At 36.8% G+C, this 27,391-nt stretch overlaps 2 protein-coding genes across 2 annotated transcripts; both read right to left on the bottom strand.

Moving 5' to 3' along the window:
• Nucleotides 1-228: 228 nt before the first annotated feature.
• Nucleotides 229-948, bottom strand: LOC132305422 (heat shock 22 kDa protein, mitochondrial-like). The gene is made up of 2 exons (XM_059803065.1): nt 678-948; nt 229-575 (listed from the first exon to the last, which is right to left on the bottom strand). Exons 1-2 carry the CDS (start codon nt 946-948, stop codon nt 229-231), a joined length of 618 nt encoding a protein of 205 aa, XP_059659048.1.
• A 15,117-nt stretch (nt 949-16,065) lies between these two features.
• LOC132305424 (heat shock 22 kDa protein, mitochondrial-like) lies at nt 16,066-16,833 on the bottom strand. Its single transcript, XM_059803066.1, has 2 exons — nt 16,524-16,833; nt 16,066-16,412 (listed from the first exon to the last, which is right to left on the bottom strand). The coding sequence occupies exons 1-2, from the start codon at nt 16,831-16,833 to the stop codon at nt 16,066-16,068; spliced, it is 657 nt and encodes a 218-aa protein (XP_059659049.1).
• Between the last annotated feature and the right edge of the window lie 10,558 nt (nt 16,834-27,391).

Genomic DNA, 27,391 nt, shown 5'->3' on the forward strand with positions numbered 1-27,391 from the left:
TCGTCATTGTATACGAATAGATAAAATTCTCTTCAAAACCCAACCTAACCAAACCTAGTGATCGAGAGACATTAAAAAAAACCCAAACTACAACTAAAACCTGAAATAACCAAAGCAGAAAACCCAAACTAGACCTAAAACCTAACTCATTCGACTTTCACATTGATGACTTCTACCAGAAATAACCAAACCACATTAAGAAAACCCAAACTAGAACTAAAACCTAACTCATTTGACTTTCACATTGATGACTTGTTTCTTGACCTTTGGGACCATGATCTTGAGCACACCGTTCTTGAGCTCGGCATCGATCTCCTCCGCCTTGTAGTGGCTCTGAGGGACATGAATGTCGCCGGAGTACTTCCTCGGGCCATCCTTCATCGCCAATGGAGATTGAGGATCATCTACCACTTCCGATCCCTTGACGTACAGAGAGTCGTCCTCAACCCACATTTTCAGCCCTTCCTTGTTGATCCCTGGCATGTCCAACCTCGCATGCATGGCTTCTTCGCTTTTCACCACTGTGAAGGGACTCTCTGGCCCTTCTTCCAGAAAGGGATTCACCAGATCAGAATCTGAAATAACCCAATAAAAAAAAAAAATCATTAGTCAAATTCAACACTAACAAAAGTACTGTTCGGAATCGGATAAAGACCTGAATGACCAGTTTTTCTTACCTTTAGAGTACGAATCGTTGTGGTCGGAGTCAGAAGAGTGGTCTGTATCCTGCTCGGAATCGTCGTTGTCGGAGTCATGGTAGTGGTCATCAGAATAGTAGTAGTCGGATTCTGGAGGAGGAGGAGGAGGAGGAGTGGAGGAGCGTTTCTCTGGAGGAGTGGAGGAGGCGAAGGAACGAACCAGAACTGCTGGAGAAGCTGGAGAGACATTAAGTGGAGCGAGTAGCTTCACGAGAGACTGGACTGAGGTGAGAGCTCTTGATGACGCCATTGTTGGAGCTTGCTAGGATTCTTTGGGCGTCAGAGGGTCTGAGATTGAGAGACATGCAGGGCGGGGGTGGGTTTATATAGAGGAAAGGTTTGGGTTGTTTCCTTGTTGGGCAGTGTTTGGATCGAGGAAAACAAGGAAGAGTACTAGGGTACGTGAGGGAAATTTTGTATTCTTTTACTTTCATTAGGTTAAGACTTCAAGCAGTTTTCAATCTGAATCAGAGAGCTGAGTTTCTATACAGGTCAATGTTTACTTGTATTTCAAATTTTATATCTATAAAGAAGTTATTAAGGAGGAGTTCTCACTGAGTTTTATGGAATATGATCTTATTATTTTTATCATCTAAATTTACAATTATTATTTGATATTATAATTTTAATTAAAAAAATTATTAGTTATTACTACCAAAATTATTTTAGGGCTTAATATTCTTTCAAAATTTAGTTTATGTAATTGTGTTACTAATTATTATTTTCTAAATAAGACTTATAATTTGTTTTATTTGCAACCCAAATCAATAAAATCATAGATTCACTTACTCTATCAAAATTTTCGATTGATTGGATTATCTAATTATAACTTATAAGGTTATTTATCTTTCATATTTTTTTTTTATATGTTATTTTTTTTATTTTTGTTATGAATGAATTTTTATTATTAGTAGATTGACATTCTGACATAATAGTTATTAAGAAGCAGTTGCTAAGTCACACAATTTGTCCAAAGAGGCCCCGCTCTCAAGCTCCACAGGCGAATTTGTAAATTTATTTTCCTAATTTACAATTTCCATTCGTTGCTATACTACCATATATGATTGGTTGAAAAACAATTCAATTATAGAAGTTGTAATTAATGCTTCTTTTCAATGTTTTTGAAGTTATGAAACTTCAACTTTTAAGACCAATTTATCATTTTATATTTTTTCTTTTTATTTTTCTTCGACTGTTTCTCCCTCTTCTTTAGATAAAGAAAAAGAGATTTTTTATTTTTTTAATTTTTTTTATTTTATGTGAATTGATTGTTTCTTTCCCTTTTTTTTTTTCTTTTTTTTTTTTTTTTCAATTCTTTCATTTTGTATATATATATATATATATATATATATATAGTAGTTAACCATAATGTGATAAGATTGAGAAACCATACTTCTGCTATCTCATATATTAACTAAAACTCAAATTTTATAATACTACTTTAATTAAAACTCAATCTCATACGATATTTCAATTAAATTACATAGAATCCAATAAAAAATCCATCAAGGTGGAACATATATATATATATATATAAGACAAGTGAACAAAAAAAGAAAAAAAGAAAAGTAAAGAATGAAGTATAGCATATATATCCATTCAAAAAAAAAAGTTAAATATATGTAACAAAGGAAAGAAGGAATGTTATTAGGTATAAAGAAAGAAGAAATAATTTAAAGAGTAATTTGGCCTTAAAGTTGAAGTTTTATAATTACAAAAAAATAGGAAAGAGACATTAATTATAACTTATTTTTCAACAAATCATATGTGCGCCTGCGTATAATTAATATATATATATGGTAGTATAACAACGCCATACAACTGGGGCACACCAATATTTAAGTAATTAATGTATATATTAGGTAATAGTGTACGTAATAAATACATATATGGTCATATAGGTGTTCCTATATGAGTGAGACTCTGATAAATTTAGCTATATAAAGTTAATTAGTATGTAAATAGCAAATTAGGAAAATGAATTCGCGAATGCAAAATAATCAAGAATATGCTCCCGCTCTGTAACTTAGGGCAGTTATGAAGGTACTCAATATAAATATTATGAATCAATATTTTAATTACATATATATATATATATATATATATATATCTATATATATATATATATTGGATAAATTATATATATATTATTGCTATTAAAGATTGCTCAAAAAAAAAAAAAAAAAAAAAAATCTGGCTACACTCTGTCAAGTTTTTCATGAATCATATACTAGTATATAACTAAAGTCCAATTAAGATAAGAGAAATTAAAGAATAATATTTTTCAATAACAACTATGCAATAGGACTAAACTATTTCAGTTTTCGTGATTTCAATTTGCAATGCCCAACAGAGACTCGTAATTAGTACGGACAAATCGCTAGTCCCAAAGTGTTAATACCGATTTTCAACTTCTTTAATAATAATGCCGATTTTCCACTTCTTTCAATTTTTAAATAAAAATGAGATACTTCTCGTGAGTAATGATACATCCCAGCCATCAGACTCTTTAGAGTCTAAAAGCGTAATTTTATTTTTCAATAACAGTTATGCAATGGGACAGAACTACTTCAGTTTTTGTTATTTCAGTTAGCAGTGCCCAGCATAGACTCTTAATTGATTAATACTGTAATAAATAAGGACAAATCTCTGGTCCCAACGTGTTAATTGGCGATCAATAATGAACATCTCAATTGATAATAATACCGATTTTCAATTTTTAAATTAAAATGAATAAGATACATCGGACTCCTTTGAGTCTAAAAGCTTCCAAATCCAGCATATTAGGTGTTACAGGGCTAAATTACACTACGAATTTTTTCCTCTGTAATGGCACTTGGGGCCACCAAGTCTCAGCCAACACAACAACACAATACACAGTATAGAAATGTAAAGAAAGCACTCACAGTTTACAGGGACAAGCCCTAACCTTTGCTCATATTAAACATATTACAAAGGAACATGAGTTCGTACAAGGAACAACCAAGGCTCACACCCTCCTCTCTGTTCCCTCTATAAAGCCCACCTTAGCATTATATAGGCCACTCTCAAAACCGCCCATAACTGCCCACTAAGATGATGGATGATACCCCCATCCACCTAGGGTCATGCTGGCACCCTCTAAATGTGCCAGCACCATAATGCAGTTGACAAGCCCAACTGCTAGATTTGTTGGCATGTTCTGTTCATGCCACATAACAACAAGAAGTTACATTCGGCATAGTGGAAAAAACCACCCTTAACCGCCTGTGTGTTGATCCTCTCAGAATTGTGCCACATGCTTGGGAGGTTACTCAGCACTCCCCCACTTCCCATGATGAGTGGGAAGTGCTAGTAACTTCCCCCAACCGACCGAGCTCACTAAGCCACCACCTCTTGTAACCGCAAGTCATGACTTTGTGTTGTCTATGCTCTAGCCACATCTGAGTTAACCTTGTGAACCTAGTCCAAGCCAAGTCCACCAATCTGCACCCACATATATATATTTCTGAGTGCACGGCGTGCCAAGCCATGCACGCCCATGCGCACGCCTATGCGCACGCTCGGGTGCACGCCACAGTGCAAGCCGACACATACACTAGTGCCCTTCTACGTGCGCCATGTTTGAACCCTCATGCGCCCGTGGCTATATGCTCGCCTGGACGCCCGTGCGCACGCTGAGCTAGACGCTCACGCACACTAGGTTGGACACCAGCCCGCGTGTCAGTGCCCACTTGTTTGCCCTTCAATATCTTGGATGCTCCCCACTTGTGCAACCATCTTGGAGTGGTGCAACACGTGCCCATGCACGTTGGCTAAGCCCTCTAAGCAAGCCATGCCATAGCCCAACCAATGTGCTCAACAGACCCCCCTAGTATAGTCTTAAGGAAATCCAGCACTCTGACAGGAGTAAACATCACCCATGCTTGATGAGTCATAATGGCCTTTCAGGCCTTTCCCGACATCCAAATTGAGTGCCGTCTACGCCAACTAGCTTCTATGGACTAAAGGTACCTCCCATAAAGATCCCGAGTCAAAACTCCAAGTTTCACTTTTCGCCATATTTACGAAAGTGCCACTGGGCACCCCCAGTGCATGCCGAGCATCCTTTTAAGCATCTTGTGTGCACGCTGAGCATCTTGTGCACGCTGACAACCCACTGAGCATCCTCATGGCTGTCTAACCAAAGCCAAAGTATTCCCAAGACATGACATGGCCTTGAAATGCCCATGTCTTCCATTGGACAACCGTTAAGGGGCTAACAAACCACCCCCACCAGAAGAAGTCGACGCCCTTGTCGACTTGTCCAAGTACTCCCTTACCTGTTTCTCAAACTGCCATAATATCACATCCCTTTCCCAACTCGCCTTTGCTTCACTGCATCCTTTCCACTGCACTAAGTAATCAGTTCTGCGATTTTTCTTACTCTGACCCTGGGTCCGGTGAGACAAAATCTTCTCCACCTTCTTGTTAAACTGCAACCGAATAACAGGTGGGGCTCTCTTAGCCTGCTGTCTTGATGTATCTGCAGTGTCTTCATGAAAAGGCTTGAGGAAACTCACATGAAAAGTAGGATGGACCTTCAGTCTCTCAGGTAACTGTAATCTGTAAGTAACATTCCCCACTTTCTTCACAACTTCAAATGGACCATCATACTTCTGAATCAGCCCTCTGTGAATAGTCTTGCTGCTTATCTTCTTCCAAATCTGTGGAGTCAACTTCAACAGAACCTTGTCTCCTACTTGGAACTCTAATGGCCTTCTCCCTTTATCTGCATACTTTTTCATCCTTCTCGCAGCCTTGGTAAGCCTGTCCTATGCCTCCTCCACCATCTCTTGCATGGAACGGGCATATCAGTATGCTGTAGGGCATCTTCCACCAGTCCTCTGCACTGACACCTCCTGTGGTGTGCGAGGTTATTGCCAACTCAAAGAGACTCATTCCTGTTACTGAAGACCTGTGCAAATTATAAGAGAATTGTGCAGTGTCTAGCAACTCCAGGCAATTTTTCTGACTTGCAGTGACATGGTGCCTCAAATATTCTTCCAATAACTGATTCATCCTTTCAGTCTGTCCGTTAGTCTGAAGATGGTTTGCTGTGGAGAACTTCAGTTCAGAACCCATCAAGCCAAATAGGACTGTCTAGAACCTTCCCGTAAATCTGGTGTCACGATCACTAACAATATCTTCGGGCAAGCCAAAATATTTCACCACAAACTTATGAAATAAACCAGCAGCAACTTCTGCTGGGCATACATGTGGTGCAGCAATAAAAATTGCATACTTAGAGAATCTATCTACGACCATAAAAATAGATCTCATACCTTCCACCTTAGGAAAACCAGAAATGAAGTCCATTGAAACTGACTGCCATGGACGCTCTGGTATAGGCAAGGGTTGCAGTGGCCATGCCTCCTTCTTCCTCTCATGCTTGTCTTTCTGACAAACCAAGCAAGTCTTAACATAAAACTCTATGTCATCCTCCATCTTGGGCCAGTAATATGATCTGGATATCAACGCCAGTATTCTATCCACCCCTGGATGTCCAGCCCACTGAGGATCATGCATTTCCCGCATTAGTTCCCGTCTCAAACCTCCAATAAGAACATATAATCTACCTCCTTTGGCGTAGAGTAAATTATCTTCAATCCAGTACTTTTTGACTTCACCATCAGCAACCTGTTGCTTAAGTTTCTGATAGGCATTGTCGGACTAAGATTGCTCTTTGATTCTGTCAAGGAAATCAGTATACACCGTTGTCAACGACGCCACATACTCCTGCACTTCTTTCCTACTCAAGGCATCAACAACTTGATTCTGCTTTCCAGGTCTGTGAACCCACACAAAATTGAACTCCCCAAGAAACTCTTGCCAACGAGCTTGCTTTGGAGTAAGCTTTTTCTGTGTCTTGAAGTAAGTATTGGCCACATTATCAGTCACCACTGTAAACTTGGTACCCAATAGATAGTGCTTCCATGCGTCAAGACAATGTATCACTGCAGTCATCTTCTTCTCGTGAGTTGTATACCTCTGTTCAGTATCCTTAAGCTTTCTGTTTTCAAAGGCACATGGGTATCCTTCTTGGACTAGGACCCCACCAATTACTCTATCAGAGGCATCAGTATGCACTTCAAATGGCAAACCAAAGTCAAGCAGTCTTAAGACCGGTTCTGTAGACACTGCCTGCTTAAGCATCTCAAAAGCATTCTGGCACTCCTCAGACCAAACCCACTATTTGTCCTTCTTCAGCAAGTCCGTTAAAGGACTAACCTTCTTGGAATACCCCTTTATAAACTTTCTGTAGTAGTTTGCCAACCCTAGAAAAGATCTCAACTCTGTCACTTTGGTAGGTGCAGACCTATCAAGGATGGCTTTCACCTTTCTCTCATCCATTCTTACATGGCCCTTACTGATCCAATGCCCCAAAAACATCACTTCTTGGCGACAAAACTCACACTTCTCCTTTTTGACAAATAACTGAAACTCCTTCAGTTTTGAGAAAACCAATCTCAAGTGTTTTAAGTGATCTTTCAATGACTCACTATAGACTACAATGTCATCCAAATAAACAACAACAAAGCGATCGATGTAGTCATAAAACACATTATTCATTAAGTTGCAGAAGGTTGCCGGGGCATTAGTTAGCCCAAACGGCATTACAAGAAATTCATAAGACCCATAACGAGTTACACATGCAGTTTTGGGTTCATCTCCTTCTGCTATACGCACCCGCCAGTAGCCTGCACGTATATCCAGCTTAGGAAAATAGGATGCCCTTGACAACCTGTCAAATAAATTTGCGGCATTGGGCACTGGGTACTTGTTCTTCACAGTCACCTTATTCAGAGCCCAATAGTCCACACACATCCGCATTGAGCCATCCCGCTTCTTCTGGAACAACACTGGCGTGCCATACGGTGCCTTGGATGGTTGAATATAGCCAGACTCCAGCAACTCATCCAACTGTCTACACAATTCAGCCAGTTCTGAAAGCGCCATCCGGTATGCGGCCTGAGCAGGAGCCCTTGCACCCGGTTCCAACTCTATCTTGTAATCAACAGCACGTCGAGGGGGCAATTGTTTGGGTAGTTCTGGTGGCATCACTTCTGCAAATTCCTCTAGAATTTCAGCAACAGAATCCGAAACTTCAATAAACTGATCCGGTTTGATCTCTATCATAGCTGCAAGAAAGGTAGAGTCTCCCCTCTTCAAACCTGTTTTCACTTGCAATGCAGAGATTATTTCGATGTAGCCATATTTATGATCTTCCTTCTTTTGGTGCCCATAAAGAGCCACTGATGGAATAAAACATGGACAACTCCTGTCCCAAATAAAAACTCCTCCCAAATTTGGCACAACTACCACTCTGGCTTTCGTAAGGAACTCAATTCCAAGAATTAGATCAAAATCATCTAAGGGTACAGCCATAAGACTAACTACGCCCTCCCAACAACCAACTTTCATAGAAGTAGTGGCAATGCCTAAGACAGGCTTGGCTTCAGAATTCACAGCTTTCATCTTATTAGCATGTGGAATTAACTTTAAATTAAAGTTACTTACTTCCCTCTACGCAATGAAGTTATGAGTGGCCCCCGTGTCCACCATTGCCAAAACTTCCTTGCCGTTCAGCGTCACCTGAATGAACATGAGCCCTTTCAACTCCATGGACTGTTCTTCAGTAAGAGTATTCAGCATTTGCAGAGGATTAACTCGGGTTGGACCAGATTCCGAGTCTGAGTCTCCATTTGAATCAGCGACAATAGCACTCAGCTTCTCCCTCTTGGGGCAGTCCCTAACACGATGGGGACCATTGCAGATGAAACAACTGTAGTTGGGCTTAGTCCCACTACTACTCCCTTTGTTATTGTAATCTGCCTTGGCTTTGACAAAGCCACCGCCTTTATCCTTCTTTTGATTCTTGTCCTTCTTCTTGTCCTTGAACTTGAAGGACTGGCCTTTGTCTTTCTTTCCCTCCTTGGACTTCTTCTTGTCTTGTGTAGTAGACCTAGTCATCTTGAAATCTACAAGATAATCTACCGCTGTCATGGCAGTAGGAAGGTCCCTCACACCTTGCCTACGGAGTTCTGCCTGAGCCCATGGTTGCAATCTGGACATGAAATTGAACAGCTTGTCCTCCTATGACATATTTCGAATGTCCAACATCAAGGAACTAAAGTCCATCACATAGTCACGAACGGTACCTGTGTGTTTCAATTTCTTCAGAGATTCCCTTGCAATCCATGCAGTGTTTTGTGGCAAGAACTGGTCTTTCAATTCCTTCTTAAGGGTCTCCCAAACTTCAATCCGAGGCCTACCCGCAGAAGCATCGTCCTCTGTCCATGTGCGCCACCATAGTTTTGCATCACCAGACAAATACATGCTTGTAATGGTCACCTTCTCACCATCGGGGATCCGAGCAGCCTTGAAGTACTGCTCCAGGTCCCATAGAAAATTCTCTAACTCTTTGGCATTTCGGGTACCACTGAAAGACTTGGGATCCGGCACCTTGATCTTCTGTGAAAGAGGATCACCACCGCTTCTGGAACTCCCATGAATGGCCCTCTTCACCAAGGACACTTCATCTTCAAGGTCTTTCAGGTTCTTCTTGAAGACGTCAGTCAATGACTCAACATCTTCAGTGATACGGGTCAATTGCTCTTTGGTGGCCTGCATGAAGTCACCAAACCTATCAGGATCAGTCTTCAAGATCTCCACTTCAGAAGCCAAGTTTTCAATTCGAACAACAAGGCTCTCTGCACTATCTTGTACCTCTGTGTCTGTAAGAAAACCTACAAACTCTTCCAAACGGGAAACTCTCTCACGAGTATTACCTCCAGCCATCGTAGAACGGGACTGACGACGGCCGTTCCAATACGCCAAACTGAATGTAGTGAATGTGTGGTTCAAGAAAAGCCTTTTATGTCAAATTTAAATTTATAAAAACCACTACCAACACTACTACTAACGTAGCAAGAGTGAGTAGGGATCGTCCCAATGGATTATACGTGTTGGAATTTCAACTTCGACTCTAGCGTACCAAATGATTGTAAAAGAGAATTGGGTTGGTTGATTACTTCTAGAAAAGAATTAATTAAAATGCATTAAGATAAAGAGTAAGTAAGAAGGAAAGGTCTTGGGGTGTAGAGATCACCACCAAATAATACTATTCCAAACCATAATCAAGTGACTAATGAGGGAAATGAATGTGTTGCAACAATGTTGTGTGTATAAAAGACATTCAATTGGTAAGGGTGACTCAACAGGTGCAAATTGTCTCAATCAACATGTGTGAGGCCACAATACATCTATTGGTAGAGGAATATATTGTCTAGACATCATGTGAAGAGAACAAAATATCAAATCAAGTCATTGAACCTTTCATTAAGCTCATAGTCCAAGCAATCCATAAGGATGACTTAGTTAAACATGCATTATCTAAACATCATGTGAGAGGCCACAATTTATCTATTGGGAAAGGAATAAATTGTCTAAACACATGTGAAAGATACAACATATCATAACTAGTCATTAATCCTTCATTAAGCTCACAATCCACATACAACACAATATTAGAGGAATATGCCATTTGGACTCACAAGCATGGAACATCAAACATCAAGAGTAGATTGTCCTCCCATCTAACATTATACTACCACTACACTAAATCTACACTACTAGTATGAAAATAAAGCTATCTAGACTAGGGGAGAGACACAAGCCATCAAGAATAGGCATAAACCATCAAATGAACCAAAATAGTATTCATTAAGCATATCATCTTGATAATCTCTAGATCTATAGCATCAATACACATAGACATGCATCAAAAATACTAAATCTAGAGATAAGCACATGAATATCCTACTTTAGCATACATAGACATATGGGTAGCATAGAATAGTCAATTGGAAGCATTAAACCATACATACCATGAAATGATCAAGATTTATATATACATGAATATCAAGAAGTATCATACAACACCAATCCCTCAATAATACACAAGATTAGAGTATAAAAAGTATGCTTGGGGCTAACTCTAGCCCCAAGAGGATGTCTAGACACTCATGGTAGTGATGATCCAACCCTCAAGGGCTAACTCCATGGCTGCTCCTTGTTGGTGAAGATCTCCTCCAATGGTGCTCTAGCTTCCCTCCTTCCTCCTCTCCAAGAATAGCCTCCAAGATGATTTTCAATGTGTGACAAGAGACTCTAGACTCTCCTCCAAAAAGTGTATCATATTCCTTATATAGGTAGGTCAAATACACCCTATGATGAGCTGTGGTCGTGCAAGGCATATTCTCCAATGATTGGGTGAAGGATGGAATAAATGAGCTGGACTTTAACTTTTTCTCGCTGGAGGAAGTTCGATCGATCGAACCTTAACTTGGATCGATCGAAGATGGGTTCGATCGATCGAACTGCATCTTGGATCGATCGAAGTGGTCTGACTCCTCCGGATAAGGACAAGGCTGAGATATTTCGAAGATATTTATAGGGAAAAGGACAAAAGTGGTTGGTAGGCGTACAGCTGTGGATAAGATCAATCATTTGAATAGGACAAAATAGGGTTCGATCGATCGAAGGTGATGTTGGATCGATCGAACTTGGAATTTCAGCAAAGGCCAAGGTTGGATCTATCGAGAAGTACTGTGATCGATCATAGATGTTCGATCGATCGAACTCTAAGTTGGATCGATCGAACTTTTCAGCTGCACAACTTTGATTCCTTTTTGCTCCTTTCTTTCTCCACTTTGCTCCCTCCTTTGGTTTATCTCAGGATTGCTTCAATTAAGCTCTTATTTGGCTGAGTTAGCTCAATTTTGGGATTAGTGCCTAAAAATATAAATAACACGTAATAAGTCTAAAACGGTAAAGTAAGATAGATAAAGGTACTAGAATGCTTAAGCTTAACGGGTTTAAATGCGTACTTTTCAGTACTCATCAGGGACTCTGATACCAATTGTTACAGGGTTAAATTACACCACGAATTTTTGCCTCTGTAATGGCACTTGGGGCCACCAAGTCTCAGCCAATATAACAACACAATACACACAGTATAGAAATGTAAAGAAGGCACACACAGTTTACAGGGACAAGCCCCAACCTTTGCTCATATTAAACATATTACAAAGGAAAATAAGTTCGTACAAGGAACAACCAAGGCTCACACCCTCCTCTTTGTTCCCTCTACAAAGCCCACCTTAGCATTATATAGGCCACTCTCAAAACCGCCCATAACTGCCCAATAAGATGATGGATGACACCCCCATCCACCTAGGGTCGTGCTGGCACCCTCTAAATGTGTCAGCACCATAATGCAGTTGACAAGCCCAACTGCTAGACTTGTTGGCATGTTCTGCTCATGCCACATAACCACAAGAAGTTATATTCTGCATAGTGGAATAAACCACCCTTAACCGCCTGTGTGTTGATCCTCTCAGAATTGTGCCACATGCTTGGGAGGTTACTCAGCACTCCCCCACTTCCCATGATGAGTGGGAAGTGCTAATAACTTCCCCCAACCGACCGAGCTCACTAAGCCACCACCTCTTGTAACCGCAAGCCATGACTTTGTGTTGTCTATGCTCTAGCCACATCTGAGTCAACCTTGTGAACCTAGTCCAAGCCAAGTCCACCAATCTGCACCCACGTATATATATTTCTGAGTGCACGGCGTGCCAAGCCATACACGCCCATGCGCACGCTCGGGTGCATGCCAAAGTGCAAGCCGACGCACACACTAGTGCCCTTCTACGTGCGCCATGTTTGAACCCTCATGCGCCCGTGGCTGTATGCCCGCCTGGACGCCCGTGCGCACGCCGAGCTAAACACTCGCGCACACTAGGTTGGACGCCTGCCTGCGCGCCCACCTACATGCCTTCACGCGCGCCGTTGCACACCAGCGCGCGTGTCAGTGCCCACTTGTTTGCCCTTCAATATCTTGGATGCTCCTCACTTGTGCAACCATCTTGGAGTGGTGCAACACGTGCCCATGCACGTTGGCTAAGCCCTCTAAGCAAGCCATGCCATAGCCCAGCCGATGTGCTCAACAGACCCCCCCTAGTATAGTCTTAAGGAAATCCAGCACTCTGACAGGAGTAAACATCACCCATGCTTGAGGAGTCATAATGGCCTTTCAAGCCTTTCCCAACATCCAAATTGAGTGCCGTACACCCCCAGTGCACGCCGAGCATCCTTTTAAGCATCTTGTGTGCACGCTGAGCATCTTGTGCACGCTGACAACCCACTGAGCATCCTCATGGCTGTCTAACCAAAGCCAAAGTATTCCCAAGACATGGAATGGCCTTGAAATGCCCATGTCTTCCCTTGGACAACTGTCAAAGGGCTAACACTAGGCCAATTTTCTCTCTCTTCTGTCTGCTCCTACAAAATTGGTCTGTCTTATAGACTTGTATTCTAATTCTGCCACATAACAGTGAAATAGACTATTTTTTTTAGGTGTAAATATTATTACTCTTTCACAATTTATGTTTATAAAGAGATCATTAATACCGTGAGAGAGAGAGGAGTTCTCTCACTTGTTTTTACTAAGTTCTTCATGGAACATTTAACTAAACCTAATTAATGTAAGAGAAATAAAAAAAGAAAAAAGAAAAATCTAAACTGGCTATTTAGAACACTGTAACAATATAATATTAAGCTTTTATTAATTTTGTAGATATAAGTGTATCATTTAAGAATTGATTTTTTTTCACATAAAAAGTTTGGTATAAAATATTTTTCTTCAGTATCAAACTATGCAATAGAAATAAATCACCGGTGTCCAGGGCAGTGTGTGCAGGGGAGCAAATTTTTTGCTGTGAGCATTCTATGCAGTCCCCAGTTGTGAGTTTTAAGTGGCCTATATTTTGCCACATCATTCTTCATTTAATAGCTCTTAAGGCAGCGTTTGAGTGGAATTGAGACAACGTTTGGATCCTTCTTCACCACCATTTATAAGTATCCTTACACACAGAATAAGTTATGCATATAATACAGACTAAGTAATGTTACATACCAATGTAACTCAATTCAAATACTGTGTTTAGCAATTACACCACCATTTATAAGTAACATTTCACCACCATTTATAAGTATCTTCAACCTTAAATTAAGGTATGCACATAAATGGTGATGTTACTTTTAGACTCCTGTGATATTACTTTTCAACCTTAAATTAAGGTATGCACATAAATGGTGATGTTACTTTTAGACTCCTGTGATGTTACTTTTTAGATCCTATGATGTTACTTATAAATAGTGGTGAATTGTTACTTATAAATGGTGGTGTATCTTCACCCTTAAATTAAGGTATGCAAATAAATGGTGATGTTACTTTTTAGATCATGTGATGTTACTTATAAATGGTGGTGAAATAAAGTGGTGTAATTGCCAAACGCCGACTTAGTATCTGTTTTATGAAGAAATCCGTGGCCAAACCAACGTCACAAGACAGTGGACAACAGAGGACTACAGGAATAATTACAGCAGGTGATTCGCGCCCGTGCGTGCAGAGGCTTCCCAAGAAGGGGTACCTTTATGGAACTCATGTTTGGTGGGTTCTTTCCATCAGAGAAGGCTTCCCTTTGGGCACGTCAAAGCCAGCGCCTTTAAGCTCTGGGCTAGTTTTGGGCTTAGGGAGGTGGCTGTTGACCAGAAGTTTTTCATGGTTTATGGGATGGAAGTATATAGCCCTCCTAAAATGGACTGAGAATTCTCATTGCTTAAATGATCTTCCTTCTTCAACTTTAACTTGGATCAGGTTTTATGATGTTCCACTACAGTTCTGGACTGGGAAAGGGCTTAATTAGTTATATTGCAAGTACTATAGGGAAGCCCCTATTTGCAAATGATGCTATTAAGGGAAGGCTGCAAATTGTCTTTGCAAGATTATGTGTTGAAGTTAACCACATGGACAAACCTATTGATTTAATTAAGCTCAAACTGCCTAGTTCACTAATATAAAGGTAGAATATAGCTGGAACCCAACTCACCAGAAGGATGGTAAGAAAGTCAACAATGTACATATGGTTTTTTTTTTTTTTTTGATCCATCGAAGTTCGAATCTCCGACCTCCCTTCTGGGGAGAAAGGGGTGATATTGCTGGGCCATTTGGTCCTTTGGTAATGTACATATTCAAAGCAGTGCTTCCCCTGTTTCACATCACCCACCAAATGATGTACTATCCATCCACCTTTAACCAATAGAGGGTGGTTCAGAGGAAAGGCTCTCCACCTCGAAACACCTTACTTTCTCCTATTAACCCTCCCACACTATTACTGCACAATCTTCCCATCCTCTCTCACCACTATCCCACCTAGCCACAACATTCAATGTTCTACTCCATCTAGTCCTTCCAAACCATGTTCTTAACCTACCAATCTTAATATTGCTAGCTTCTGTCTCAGCACCATGCTCCCCTCTTAAATCCAAGGCTACCACCAGCACCCGCCATTTTTCTGATAATGGTAAGGGTCATATTGTTGTTGAATTTTATCCCTCTTTTAAACACTCTAAAGCAGCCCACACAGCTGTAACAAATATGTTCCAAGTCCTACAATAGACTGAATGTGAGCAGAAGGAGGAATGTTCCAAGCCTAGTTCCATAAAGAAGAATGTGAAACCTAGTATCAATTGCAAAGGAAAGAGTGTTGCCACGACTGGTAGGAGGTTCTCCAACCTCAGGGGTTCCCGTAAAACCCTTGATCAATGACCTTCATGGCAGTATGGAATATTAGGGGTCTTAACAAGACCACTAAGCAAGTAGCAATAAAAAACTCGATAGCTTCTCAAAAGCTTGATATTATGGTCATTTTGGATACCAGAGTTAATCTTGCAAATAAAGTTAAACATTCACAATTTCTTGGCAAGGCACTGGTCTATGGTAGAAAACTACAGTCACCCCATTCTTGGGAAGATTTAGATCTTGTGGGATCCTCATAAGGTTCATATCTCGGAGACTCATACTCAGGTTATCCACTGTAGGATCACTATTTTTAATGGAGGAGTTCAGTTTGCTCTCTCCATTGTTTATGGAGCTAATACTGTTGCTACAAAACAACCTCTGTGGGAGAACCTCACTATGTACCTCACTCATGTTTTTTTTTTTTTTTTTGAAAGTTAAATTTTCAATATATATATGGAACAAATACATCAATTAAATAAGAGAAAGAAAGAAACAAAAAAACATAAAACAGTTTCTGGTTGAAATTGTAAGCTTTCATTCAACCATAACTAGCTCACCCTAGTGAGACATTAAGAAACCCAAATTAGAACTAAAACCTAACTCATTTGAATCCTAGCAAAAACGACTTAAAAACCAAACCCTACTGATCGAGACATTAAGAAAACCCAAACTAAACCTAAACTAGAACTAAAACCTAACTCATTTGACTTTGACATTGATGACTTCTTTCTTGACCTTTGGGACCATGATCTTGAGCACACCGTTCTTGAGCTCGGCATCGATCTCCTCCGCCTTGTAGCGGCTCTGAGGGAGATGAATGTCACCGGAGTACTTCCTCGGGCCATCCTTCTTCGCCAATGGACATTGAGGATCATCCACCACTTCCGATCCCTTGACGTACAGACTGTTGTCCTCAACCCACATTTTCAGCCCTTCCTTGTTGATACCTGGCATGTCCAACCTCGCATGCATGGCTTCTTCGTTTTTCACCACAGTGAAGGGACTCTCTGGCCCTTCTTTCAGAAAGGGATTAACCAGATCAGAATCTGAAACAACGTACCCAATAAAATAAAATAAAATAAAAATCAGTCAAATTCAACACTAACAAAATTACTGTTCGGAATCGGATAAACAACTGAATGACCAGTTTTTCTTACCTTCAGAGTAAGGATCGTAGTCGTCGGAGTCAGAAGAGTGGTCTGTATCCTGCTCGGAATCGTTGTAGTCGGAGTCATCAGAATCGGAGTAGTCGGAGTAATCGGAATCAGAAACACTGGTTTCTGGAGGAGGAGTTGGAGGAGGAGGAGGAGTGGAGGAGCGTTTTTCTGGAGTGGAGGAGCGTTTTCCTGGAGGAGTGGAGGAGGTGAAGGAACGAACGAGAACTGCTGGAGAAGCTGGAGAGACATTAAGTGGAGCGAGTAGCTTCACGAGAGACTGGACTGAGGTGAGAGCTCTTGATGACGCCATTGTTGGAGCTTATTTGCTTGCTAGGGTTCTTTGGGCGTCAGAGGCTCTGAGATTGAGAGACATGCAGGGTGGTAGGTTTATATAGAGGAAAGGTTTGGGTTGTTTTCTTGTTGGGCAGTGTTTGGATCGAGGAAAACAAGGAAGAGTACTAGGGTACGTGAGGGAAATTTTGTATTCTTTTACTTTCATTTGGTTAAGACTTCAAGCAGTTTTTAATCTCGATCACAGAGCTAAGTTTCTATACAGGTCAATGTAGCTTTTAGTAGTTACTTGTATTTCAAATTTTATATCTATAAAGAAGTTATTAAGGAGTTCACATTTAGTTCTGCCAGTTTTTCATGAACTATTAGTATTTAACTAAAGCCCAATTAAGATAAGAGAAATTAAAAAATAATAATAATAATTCCAAACTACCTATTTAAAACACCGTTTTTAACAACAATATAATTGGAGATATAATTGTATCATTTAAGAATTGAGTTTTTTCACCTAAAAATTCATGTATAAAAATATCATTTTTCAATAAAAGTTATGCAATAGGACTAAACTATTTCAGTTTTCGTTATTACAATTAGTAATGTCCAACACAGACTCTTTAGAGTCTAAAAGCGTAATATCATTTTTCAATAACAGCTGTGCAATAGGACTAAACTATTTTAGTTTTTTTTTTATTTCAGTTAGCAGTATCCAACATAGACTTTTAATTAATTAATTAGTACTGTAATAAATAAGGACAAATCTCTCATCCCAAAGTGTTAATCAGCGATCAACAATGAACATCTCAATCGATCAATAATTGGTTTGTCTTAGAGACTTGTATTTCAATTCTGCCACATAACTTTGGTGAGTGAAATAGGCTATTTTTTAGGTGCAAATATTATTACTCTTTCAAAATTTATGTTTATAAAGAATTTATTAATCCTGTGAGAGAGAGGAGTTCTCTCACTCCGTTTTACTAAGTTCTTCATGGAACATTTAACTAGACCCAATTAATGTAAGAGAAATAAAAAAAAAAGAAAAAAGAAAATCTAAATTGGCTATTTAAAATACTGCAACAAAATAATATTGAGCTTTTATTAATTTTGTAGATATAAGTGTATCATTTAAGAATTGATTTTTTTCACCTAAAAATTTTGGTATGAAATATTATTCTTCAGTATCGAACTTTGCAATAGAGAAATGAATCATCGGTGTCCAATATGAACTCTTAATAAGCTATTAAGAGATAAATAAGAGATAATTGTACTGAGGTTCTGATTGAACAAACTCCAGAGGTTTCCTAGTAAGGGATACCTTTATGGAACTCGTGTTTGGTGGTTTCTTTCCATCAGAGAAGGCTGTTTAAAATAAATTTGATTTTAGTATTTAACTAGTCATTTAAAGTATTTGTGTACATAATGTAAGTAGGCATTTAGCATATCAGTGGATAGTAAATTATCTTAATGAGAATTACTATATGAGAGTTAGTGTGATGGTGAAGGTTATGTAAAATCAAGAGTTATAAAGTTACAATTAGTAATGGTCATGTTAGTGGGCTAGTGGGTTAGTTTTGCCTACTAAATGTTATGTTAGTGGGGTGTTAATTTTTCATTTACATTTATGTTTTGAAACTTATATAAACTCATGTATTGTACCCATTGTCAATCAAGTGAAATAAAAAATATTTTCCCCCATTTTTATTTTCTTCCAAATAGTATAGTATTGTGTGTGTAACTAGGCCACTATTTACAACAAAGTGGTATCAGAGCAAAGTCAGAAAGTGGTATTAGAGAAAAAGCCAACAAAGTGGTGTTCAGAACTAGATTCCAACATATCAGAGCCAAGTTCTATATCAAAGCCAAGTCATTATCAAAGCCAGATTTCATGTTTAGAGCCTAGACGATTCTGAAGGCCTGACGAAGTTGATCCTAGAAGGTTCAACATTTTGAAAAAACACATGTTTCTCCTTGATGATGATGAAGAGGGAAAAATGTATTTTCTGACTGAGAAGATGTTGTTCTTTAATTACAAGAGAATAAGAATCATCATCACTTCATACCTCAAAGCATGTGAATTGCGGGATGTTGTTAGAGAAGAGCGAAAGAATAACATGTCCAATAAGATCTGTGTAAAGAAAGAAGAGAAGGCATTGGTAGTGTTGCAAAGGTAATACATCACGAAATTTGGGAGTATATTTTGGAGAGTCCAAAACTCCAAGTTATGTTTGGAAGATGCTTGAGACCATCGTTTCCAATCATAGAGGTGAATCACTACCCATAGAGTATTGGGTACAATGCTTTGAGAATGATGAGTTTATGAAAGATGATTATGAAAGTCTTGATGACAAAGTTGTGGAGAATGAAGAGGTGAATCATGCAAAAGAAGTTGAAGATTTTGGAAATTCAAAAGTTGAAGGAGAATTTGAAATGGTGAATGAGAAAGAGGTAAGAAAATGTGTTAAAGAAGAGATTGAAAAAGTGGACGAGGATGAAGTGAAAATAGAAGATTTGTTGAAGGAAGTGCTAAAGAAGAAGCAAAAGTTCAAGTTGGTGAGTTAACATTTTCAGGTATGGTTACAAATTCCACTTTGAAAGAAGTTATATTTGACTTATTTGATGAAATTATTATTTCTTCATATTCATCAAATAATGCTTATTTTGTGGAGAATAATGAACTTCTTTTTAAGAAAATTGTTCCAATTAATTATGAGATTGAAGCTAAAGGCGAAAAGAATTTTTCGAATTATTTTTTAAAAGATGGTTTGGAGAATTTTGTAATTGATACAGATTGGGTGAATATGGAGTTATTTTTTTATTCCAAAGAAGAAGCACATAAGAAGTTCAAGAGTTCAAGAAGAGAGAAAACAGATGGTGCGCCCATGTGGAAAAGATAAATGTTGATCATAAGAGGGCATTATTCAAGCATTTGAAGAAGTTCCACAAGCCATACACATTAATGGAAATGGCCAAAAAGTTTAAAACTATTGAAGGAGGTGGAATTGAAGATCAACCATCGAACTTTTGATCAAGCCCCCAAGATTAATAAGAAGTTTATTTTCAAGTTACAAAATCAAGTTTAAAGGGGGGTGTTGAAAAATAAACTTGATTTTAGTATTTAATTAGTCATTTCAAGTATTTGTGTACATAATGTAAATGGACATTTAGCATAATAGTGGATAGTAAATTATCTTAATGAGAATTAATATATGAGAGTTAGTGTGATGGTGAAGGTTATGTAAAATCAAGAGTCATGAAAGTTAAAACTAGTAATGGTCATATTAGTGGGTTAGTGGGAGTTTTGCCTACTAAAACCCTATTTTAACATTATAATTAAAAATACTAATAATTAAATCTAATTTAATTCAATTAAAGAAAATAAAAATATAATTAAATATCTAATTAAACAAACAATTCAATTTAATAACAATTAGTCAATTAATGCAAATAAATAGGTAAACAAAATAATCAATTAAACAACCAATCCACGTAAATAAAACAATTAATCAATTCAACATAAACACATATCTACATAAGCACATCAAATACAATAACTAAATTCCAATTAAGTCCTTTTTAAAATTAAGAGTATTACACAAACCTATTGATTTAATTAAGCTCAAACTGTCCAACGGGGAGTTCACTAATATAAAGGTGGAATATAGCTACAACCCTACTCACCAGAAGGATGGCAAGAAAGTCAACAATGTACATATTCAATGCAGAGACGTACAATCACTCACTCTTCTAACAACGTAAGATTTTTCTTTGTGCTTTAGTTTTGGTTTTCCTTCCAGTTTAGTTATTTCATTTCCAATTGGAATATTATTAGGGGTCCACTAAATAGATTCCCGAGTTGTAATAATATTGGAGGTTTTGGAAATATTAGATTATTGAATTAAAATTTTAGGAATTATTATTTAGTTATCGTTCAGCTTATTTATTTATTTATTCATTAAGTTCTTCTTGTAAGCATGATTGTTTATATACTTAATTATTTGGTATTCTTCGGATCTGTGCTCGGACTTGATCCCCCGTGACTCTAGAATCGAGGGGTATCATAGTATTGGACTAGACTGTTCATTCTACCTAAGAAGACTATCAATAACAACAACATCCTTAGTGTCTTTCTTTGGTCTGAAGTTTGAATCTCACAAGGCTAAAATCAACTGGGTTAATGTATGTAAGCTCAACGAAGAAGATGAGCTGGGAATTCCTAAGAAACTTGTGGAGAGTAAACTATTTACAAGAAGGAACAACAACTTGTGGGTTGATTAGAACCATAACTTTTTACTCAAAAACAGAAGTTTCTGGAGAGTAAACTTACCACATAATGCCCCATGGACTTGGAGAAAAATGTTACAGCTCCGACATACAGCTAGACCTTTCATCATGCACCATATAGGCAATGGGTGTTCTATTTCATTCTGGTGTGATAATTGGATACATGATAGCCCCCTCATAGACAGAGTACAAGATCAAAGGATCTATAAGCATTCATACGGCTTGTCATTATGCTACAGTAAGCAATTTCATTTCAGATGGTACCTGAGCGTTTCCATCCTCATTGATCAGACTACTTCCCCAATTGAGTATTGCATCATCGTTGCCAGCAATTTTGATTAATCAGGAGGATCATACTTTTTGGAATCACTCATTAAATAGATCTCATTGGCACACACCCACAAGGTTATCACTCTTCCTTCGGCTATTATGGATTGGGCACACTTAGCTTGGTTCAAACTGTACATTCCTAGTCAGAACTTCATGTTATGGGTGGCAATTCACGAAAGACTACAAATTCATGAAAGTCAGAGCATGTTACATTATCATTTGCCTAGCTTCTGCTCATTTTGTTTATCTTCAGGAGAAACATTCTCCAACATCTTCTTTGGGTGCGAAATTTTCAACCCAATTTGGAAATTCATCTTGTTTAAATGTGGATTCCACATCATGCCCTCTACGTGGAATGGGTTTATCGTTTGGTCCTCGCATCACTGGAAAGATAACTCAAAGAATTTTTCAATTCCATTATTTTATCATAATTTTCCAATTCCTTTCTTTTATCATCGGTTATTATTTAATATTATGTAGTTATAACAAACATGGATTTGCTATTTTCTTATATGCTCTGTAATTTTTATTTATTTTTTAGTTAAGTTAAGCAAATTGTATATATAGATGAACATATATAGAATACAGAATACAAGTCTTCAGCTTCTAGTGAAGTAAAGGCCCTAGGCCAACCAAAAGAAAAACAAAATAGAAAGGCCAAAAAGCGTAAGACAAAACATAAGGCCAAACAAAGGCAAGAAAACTACAACACAAGGCCCAAACAAATAAACCACAATCGATAGAGGTCTCTATTCGTCTTCAATCTGGACGTCGATGATGAGGACGTCGATCTCCATCTAGCCCCTAGTCTGGCAAGTCAAATTCAGATTCAATTTTGGTCCTCAAAGCCTTAGAATGGAGCATTCCTCTGATCGAATTCAAGATTTTAGAGAGTGTTGTATTCTGAGAGGACCATCTAATAATTTTTTGATGGTTTAAACATTAAAAGCCCTGTACTATTGTTATCCTCTTTTTCTTTTCTTTGTTTTTTTTTTTTAAAAAAAAAAAAAAAAAAAAAAGGGTAAGCTTGTATTAAGAAAGGGAGAGAATATACATTGAAGTCCCAATGGGACGAACAAGCTGCCAAGGCAGGAACAAAAAATAACCCAACACACAAAACAAGTTACATAGCAGCTTCACTTACAGAGAGTGAGCATGCCTCACAGCTAAAACCTCAACAACAATTAAGACTACAGAAGCTTGTGATCAAGCATATATCACAGAACAGGTGTGCTGCACGACCAAGCATTGATGGACAACCCATTGACAGATGCACTAATTAGACAAATGCAAGAGTCTGAGCATTGGCAAAGTTACAGCCTTCATTGAAAAGTCTCTACAAATTAAATCCTCAACTTTACCAATTTCCTTCAAGTCTGAAGTTCTTTTTAGGATGATTGAAGCAAGTCTTCCTCTGATACACCTCTTTATCTGGTTAATGATGGAGGAAAAGGTTGATGAAGTATTCCTGAAAACTCTATTGTTCTACTCCATCCATATGAAATAAACTGTAGTAGAGAGTAGTAGTCTATGCTTAAGAAAGCTTTTAGGCTTCCAGTTTGCTGCACACCATTCAATTAAATCTTTCCAACTAAATGGTTAGATGTAAATGTTGGGATTTATATGCCCTGGCATAGCAAATTCTTATCTGGATTATAGTGACATATATTCCTGACATATCTGAAATATTTATGATTTATATAATTGGTGAATTCAATGTATTATGTTTCGATCCACTATGAAATTGATAGTGTCCCTGTAATTACAAGAAATATTTATATATATGTATGTGATGGCAATCAATGCATGATATATAAATAGTAATTATAAATTGTTCATAGTCGGTAATTATGGATGGACTCATAATTAATTAAGACTTGAACTGGATCCGCGTTAGGTTGAGATATATTCCGAGAGCCGTCGTATGTAATTACTCCCTATCACCGTCATGGCATTTGACTCTTAAGCATGAGAAAAGTATAGACTCTTTTATTAATTAATAATTACTTTAATTTGTTCGGCGGATTCTTCGGCATCCTTAGACCGACACTTTAGGTAGTTATGTAATTAATAGTTAGAGGGTTATATTTTCAATATTTGCATCATTGCTACTTGTATTTATTTTGTATTGATTATGGTTGATCACAAAGTAAATTCGAAGGCCTTCGTGTGTTTTTAGACAAAATAATTTATTATATATTTATTTATTTAAATTATTATTTTTGTCAAACAAATGTTTTATTGTGATCGAGCTAAAAATAATCAAATGTACCAAAATAAATATATTAATTAAGTAGTCGGATTGATGGCTTTATTTATCCGATAACTAATTATGCATAGAGGAGTCAAAGTGCAATATTGACTTAGAGGTTATTTATTATTTAATTGGAGTTCAATTAATTTCTTTTAGTGGAGTAGAAATTAATTTATGAATTAATTGAATAGGTCCATGGACCGGGCCAATTATTAATTCATTGTAGCCAATAAAATAATAGGCCCAATGGATTCTCACTCATAGCCCAACTTGATATTGGAATCATATTAGATTTGAGACATGTGAATTAGAGATTGAGAAGGATTTGTTGTTTTCTTTTCTTTATTTTTATGTTGCCTATAAATATACATGGTTTATGTATATTTTAGGGGTGATTTTTAGTAGAAGGAAAAAGGAATATATTTTCTCTCTCTAGAAAATTAGGGTTTATGTTCTCATCTAATGGAGGCTCCCACAAGCCTAGTTTTCCAAGGTCATTCATGGAGACATATGAGTGATTCCTATAATTACCAAGAAGATGGAGATCCAAGGAGAATGCATCTTGCTAAGGGATCTACAATAAGTGAGAACATTCACTTTAGAGGAGAGATCTAAGGTTTACTCAAATCTTGATGTAAGTATTCAATCTTTTAATTGAATGATACATCATGTTTTATTTTTGCATAAAACTTGTCTCTATGTAATGAATCAAGATCTATGAATTTAAATCCCTCGAAAAGCTTTTAAAACTAGCACGTTTCCCAACAGTAAAACCCTGTTGTGTGTTGAACAAAGGACCAAATCTTCCTTGAGAAACTACATTGAAAAAATAAGTGATCCAGAGACTCATTGTTAGCTAAACATAGATAGCAAACATTAGTATGGTGTTTATGCTTCATTGATTTCCGGTCAAAAGTACTTGGTCTACCCTTTTATGGCAAGCCAGACAATAAAACCGTGCTTAGGGATATGATTCTTGAACCAAATGGTGTGGTGCCAAGGGAAGATAAAAGTGGGTGGGAGAAAGTATTTAATTGTATGAGCAAGGGAGAAGTTCATATTTGGGTACCCAACTGATTGTGTCAAGCTCATTGGATGGGGCTGGTAATTCCTGTAATTGGGAGTGAAAGTTTTGAGATTGGAAAAAAGTATTTTCAAAAAAAAATTTTGGTGACTTTGGAATACATAGTGTCAACATATGTGTTAACTTTATTTAATTATTCGGTGACATGGCATATTCATAATCGTGGCCACAACCACCTAATAATTTATCTATTCTAAAGAGTGAGTGAAAAGACTAATGAACAATTATTTAGACAAATGGTCTCCAATGACGAGTGTTCAATGAACAGTTAAAAGTTGCTAGTTGCTACTACTTCATTACTAAATTGTTGTGCATTGAGCTTGAACCATGCATCTATCACAAGCTATGCAATAATCTAATTACATTATCACATCCCATTTATTTGCAAATTTTTTATTACATTTGGTGTCTATGATGAATAAAAAAGTGATCGAAGAGGTTGCTATAATTTGGAGATCTGGAGTTTAAATCCCCATTATTATTATTATATTAACTTATAAATATGAAAATTATTTAAACTGATTAATTATATTTTTAAAGTTATATAAATCATCAGGATGTACATACTTATTTATCTACGATTTATTAATACTCAATTAATATTATTATTAAAATAATAATTTTATTAATCATAACTGATATTATTTAAAATAATATTAACTTATTGTAGACAATTTTTTATCTTAAAATTATTAATCTAAAATAAAATTATCCAAAGAAAATAATAAATTTAATAATTGTTAATAATATTATAATTACTAAATAATTAATAATTTATTATTTATGGGATTTTATTATCAAGAATAATATCAATTTATAATTGTTAAAAATAAATTGATGATAAAATTTATTTTATCAACTTATATCAATTTGTAAATTAATTGAAATTATTAATTTTATCAAGTTGATATGTTGAAAGTCAACAATTTGTTATATATAAGAATAAGTTGTTAAAGGTGGTTTTTTTTTAAAAGGAATTACGTGGTGCATTTGGGACTTGCATGTGTTCGGGGCGTCCAAGTTATGGAGAAAAATAAAAAAATAAATAGCCAAAATAAATGTTTCTTTGTAGAGGCTAGCTTTTCCAAAACTAAGAGCATCTCCAGCAATATGTTAAAAAACCTTTTGTATAAAATATATATATATTTTTTATCTCTAGCGATATATTAAAATACACTTTCATGTCACCAAGCTTCTCTTTCTTCTCTCATTCCTTTATGCCTTTTTGTTTCCCACTTTTCTATAGCACCACGCCTCTTTGTTTCCCACTTTTCTATAGCACCACTCGCTTCTCTTTCTTCTCTCATTCCTTTACGCCTTTCCCAGCCAGCAAGATAACAACTGCTCGACCATTTTTTTTAATATACATAGTTTGATTCATCACTTTCGTTTGATCTTATCTTCTACAATCATCGTACATAGTTTGATTCATCGCTTTCGTTTAATCTTATCTTCTACAATTATCGCAATAGATTCTAATGTTTTTTTAGATTTTTTTATCCTTTTACATTCTATTATAATGAAATAAATATGTACTAGCTAACCAAAGATTAGATATATATTTTAATCACGTTTTTATATAATTGTTTATATAAAACCTTTATTATGTAGTTTCTATATACTTGAATCTTATTTTATTATTTGTTATCAAGTTAGAATTTTGGTGGCCGCGGAAAGGTTTGCTATTGGCTGGGAAAATTATTTTTTTTTTCCTAATTGAGGAGGATTTAGGTTTGTAAAAGTTACGTAAGAGGTATGACACGTGGTTAGTTGTTATTAGGGGATATTTTTTTTTTGCACAAAAGCTATAAAACAACTAAAAATAAGGTCGTACAAAATTTTTGTGTAAATCTACCTGACACATGAGATTTACACAAAATTATATACACAACAATTAGAACTTAAAATTATTAATTTTGGAAAGTTTTTATAAATTAGAGATAACTTAGTTTGATTTTCAAATTTTTACTTTTTAAAATAACACTTATTTTGTAATGTCCTAAAATTTTGATAAATTACTTAAAAAATTTAAATTTTACTATTTAAATATATTTAATAAAAATAAATAAATAAATGATACACCCAAGCACCCAATATATATTGTGTTTCTAATTGATATGATAGTGATATTTATTTGAAAAATGATAGAAAAGGCGAATTGCTAATAAGCGGAATTAGCAATGTTAGGGAGAGAAACTCAAATCTCTATAACCATAAGCATTATTAGTCTTCAAATCCCATTAAAACACAACTCTCACCACCATTCTAGAGAGAGAAAGAATCTCAACTAAATTCATTCTCCTTGCTTCCTCATGTTCGTTTGGTTAGCATGAAGTAGATAGAAAGGAAAATAAACAAAAAAATTTTAAATTTGTTAGAAGTTTAGTTAGCGTGAAAGAAAATTTTTTTAGGAAAATAAATGTCTCGCAATCGCTTAATTGTTTCTCACAAAAAACACAAGAAAATTGTACTTTCCAATAAAAGTGACTCATTCATATCTTAATTTCCTATTATACCCATGTCACTTTCTCCACAAACTTCATTAATAGGTCAGTTTCCTTTTATTGTAAATTGCTTATATAATAATATAATACTATTTTAATTATATATAGTTTTATACGTCCATACAAA

Source organism: Cornus florida, unplaced genomic scaffold, assembly GCF_030987335.1.
Source record: "Cornus florida cultivar Cherokee Brave unplaced genomic scaffold, ASM3098733v1 CherokeeBrave_3.0.0_Hap2_Chr04, whole genome shotgun sequence".
NCBI classification, from domain to species: Eukaryota; Viridiplantae; Streptophyta; class Magnoliopsida; order Cornales; family Cornaceae; genus Cornus; species Cornus florida.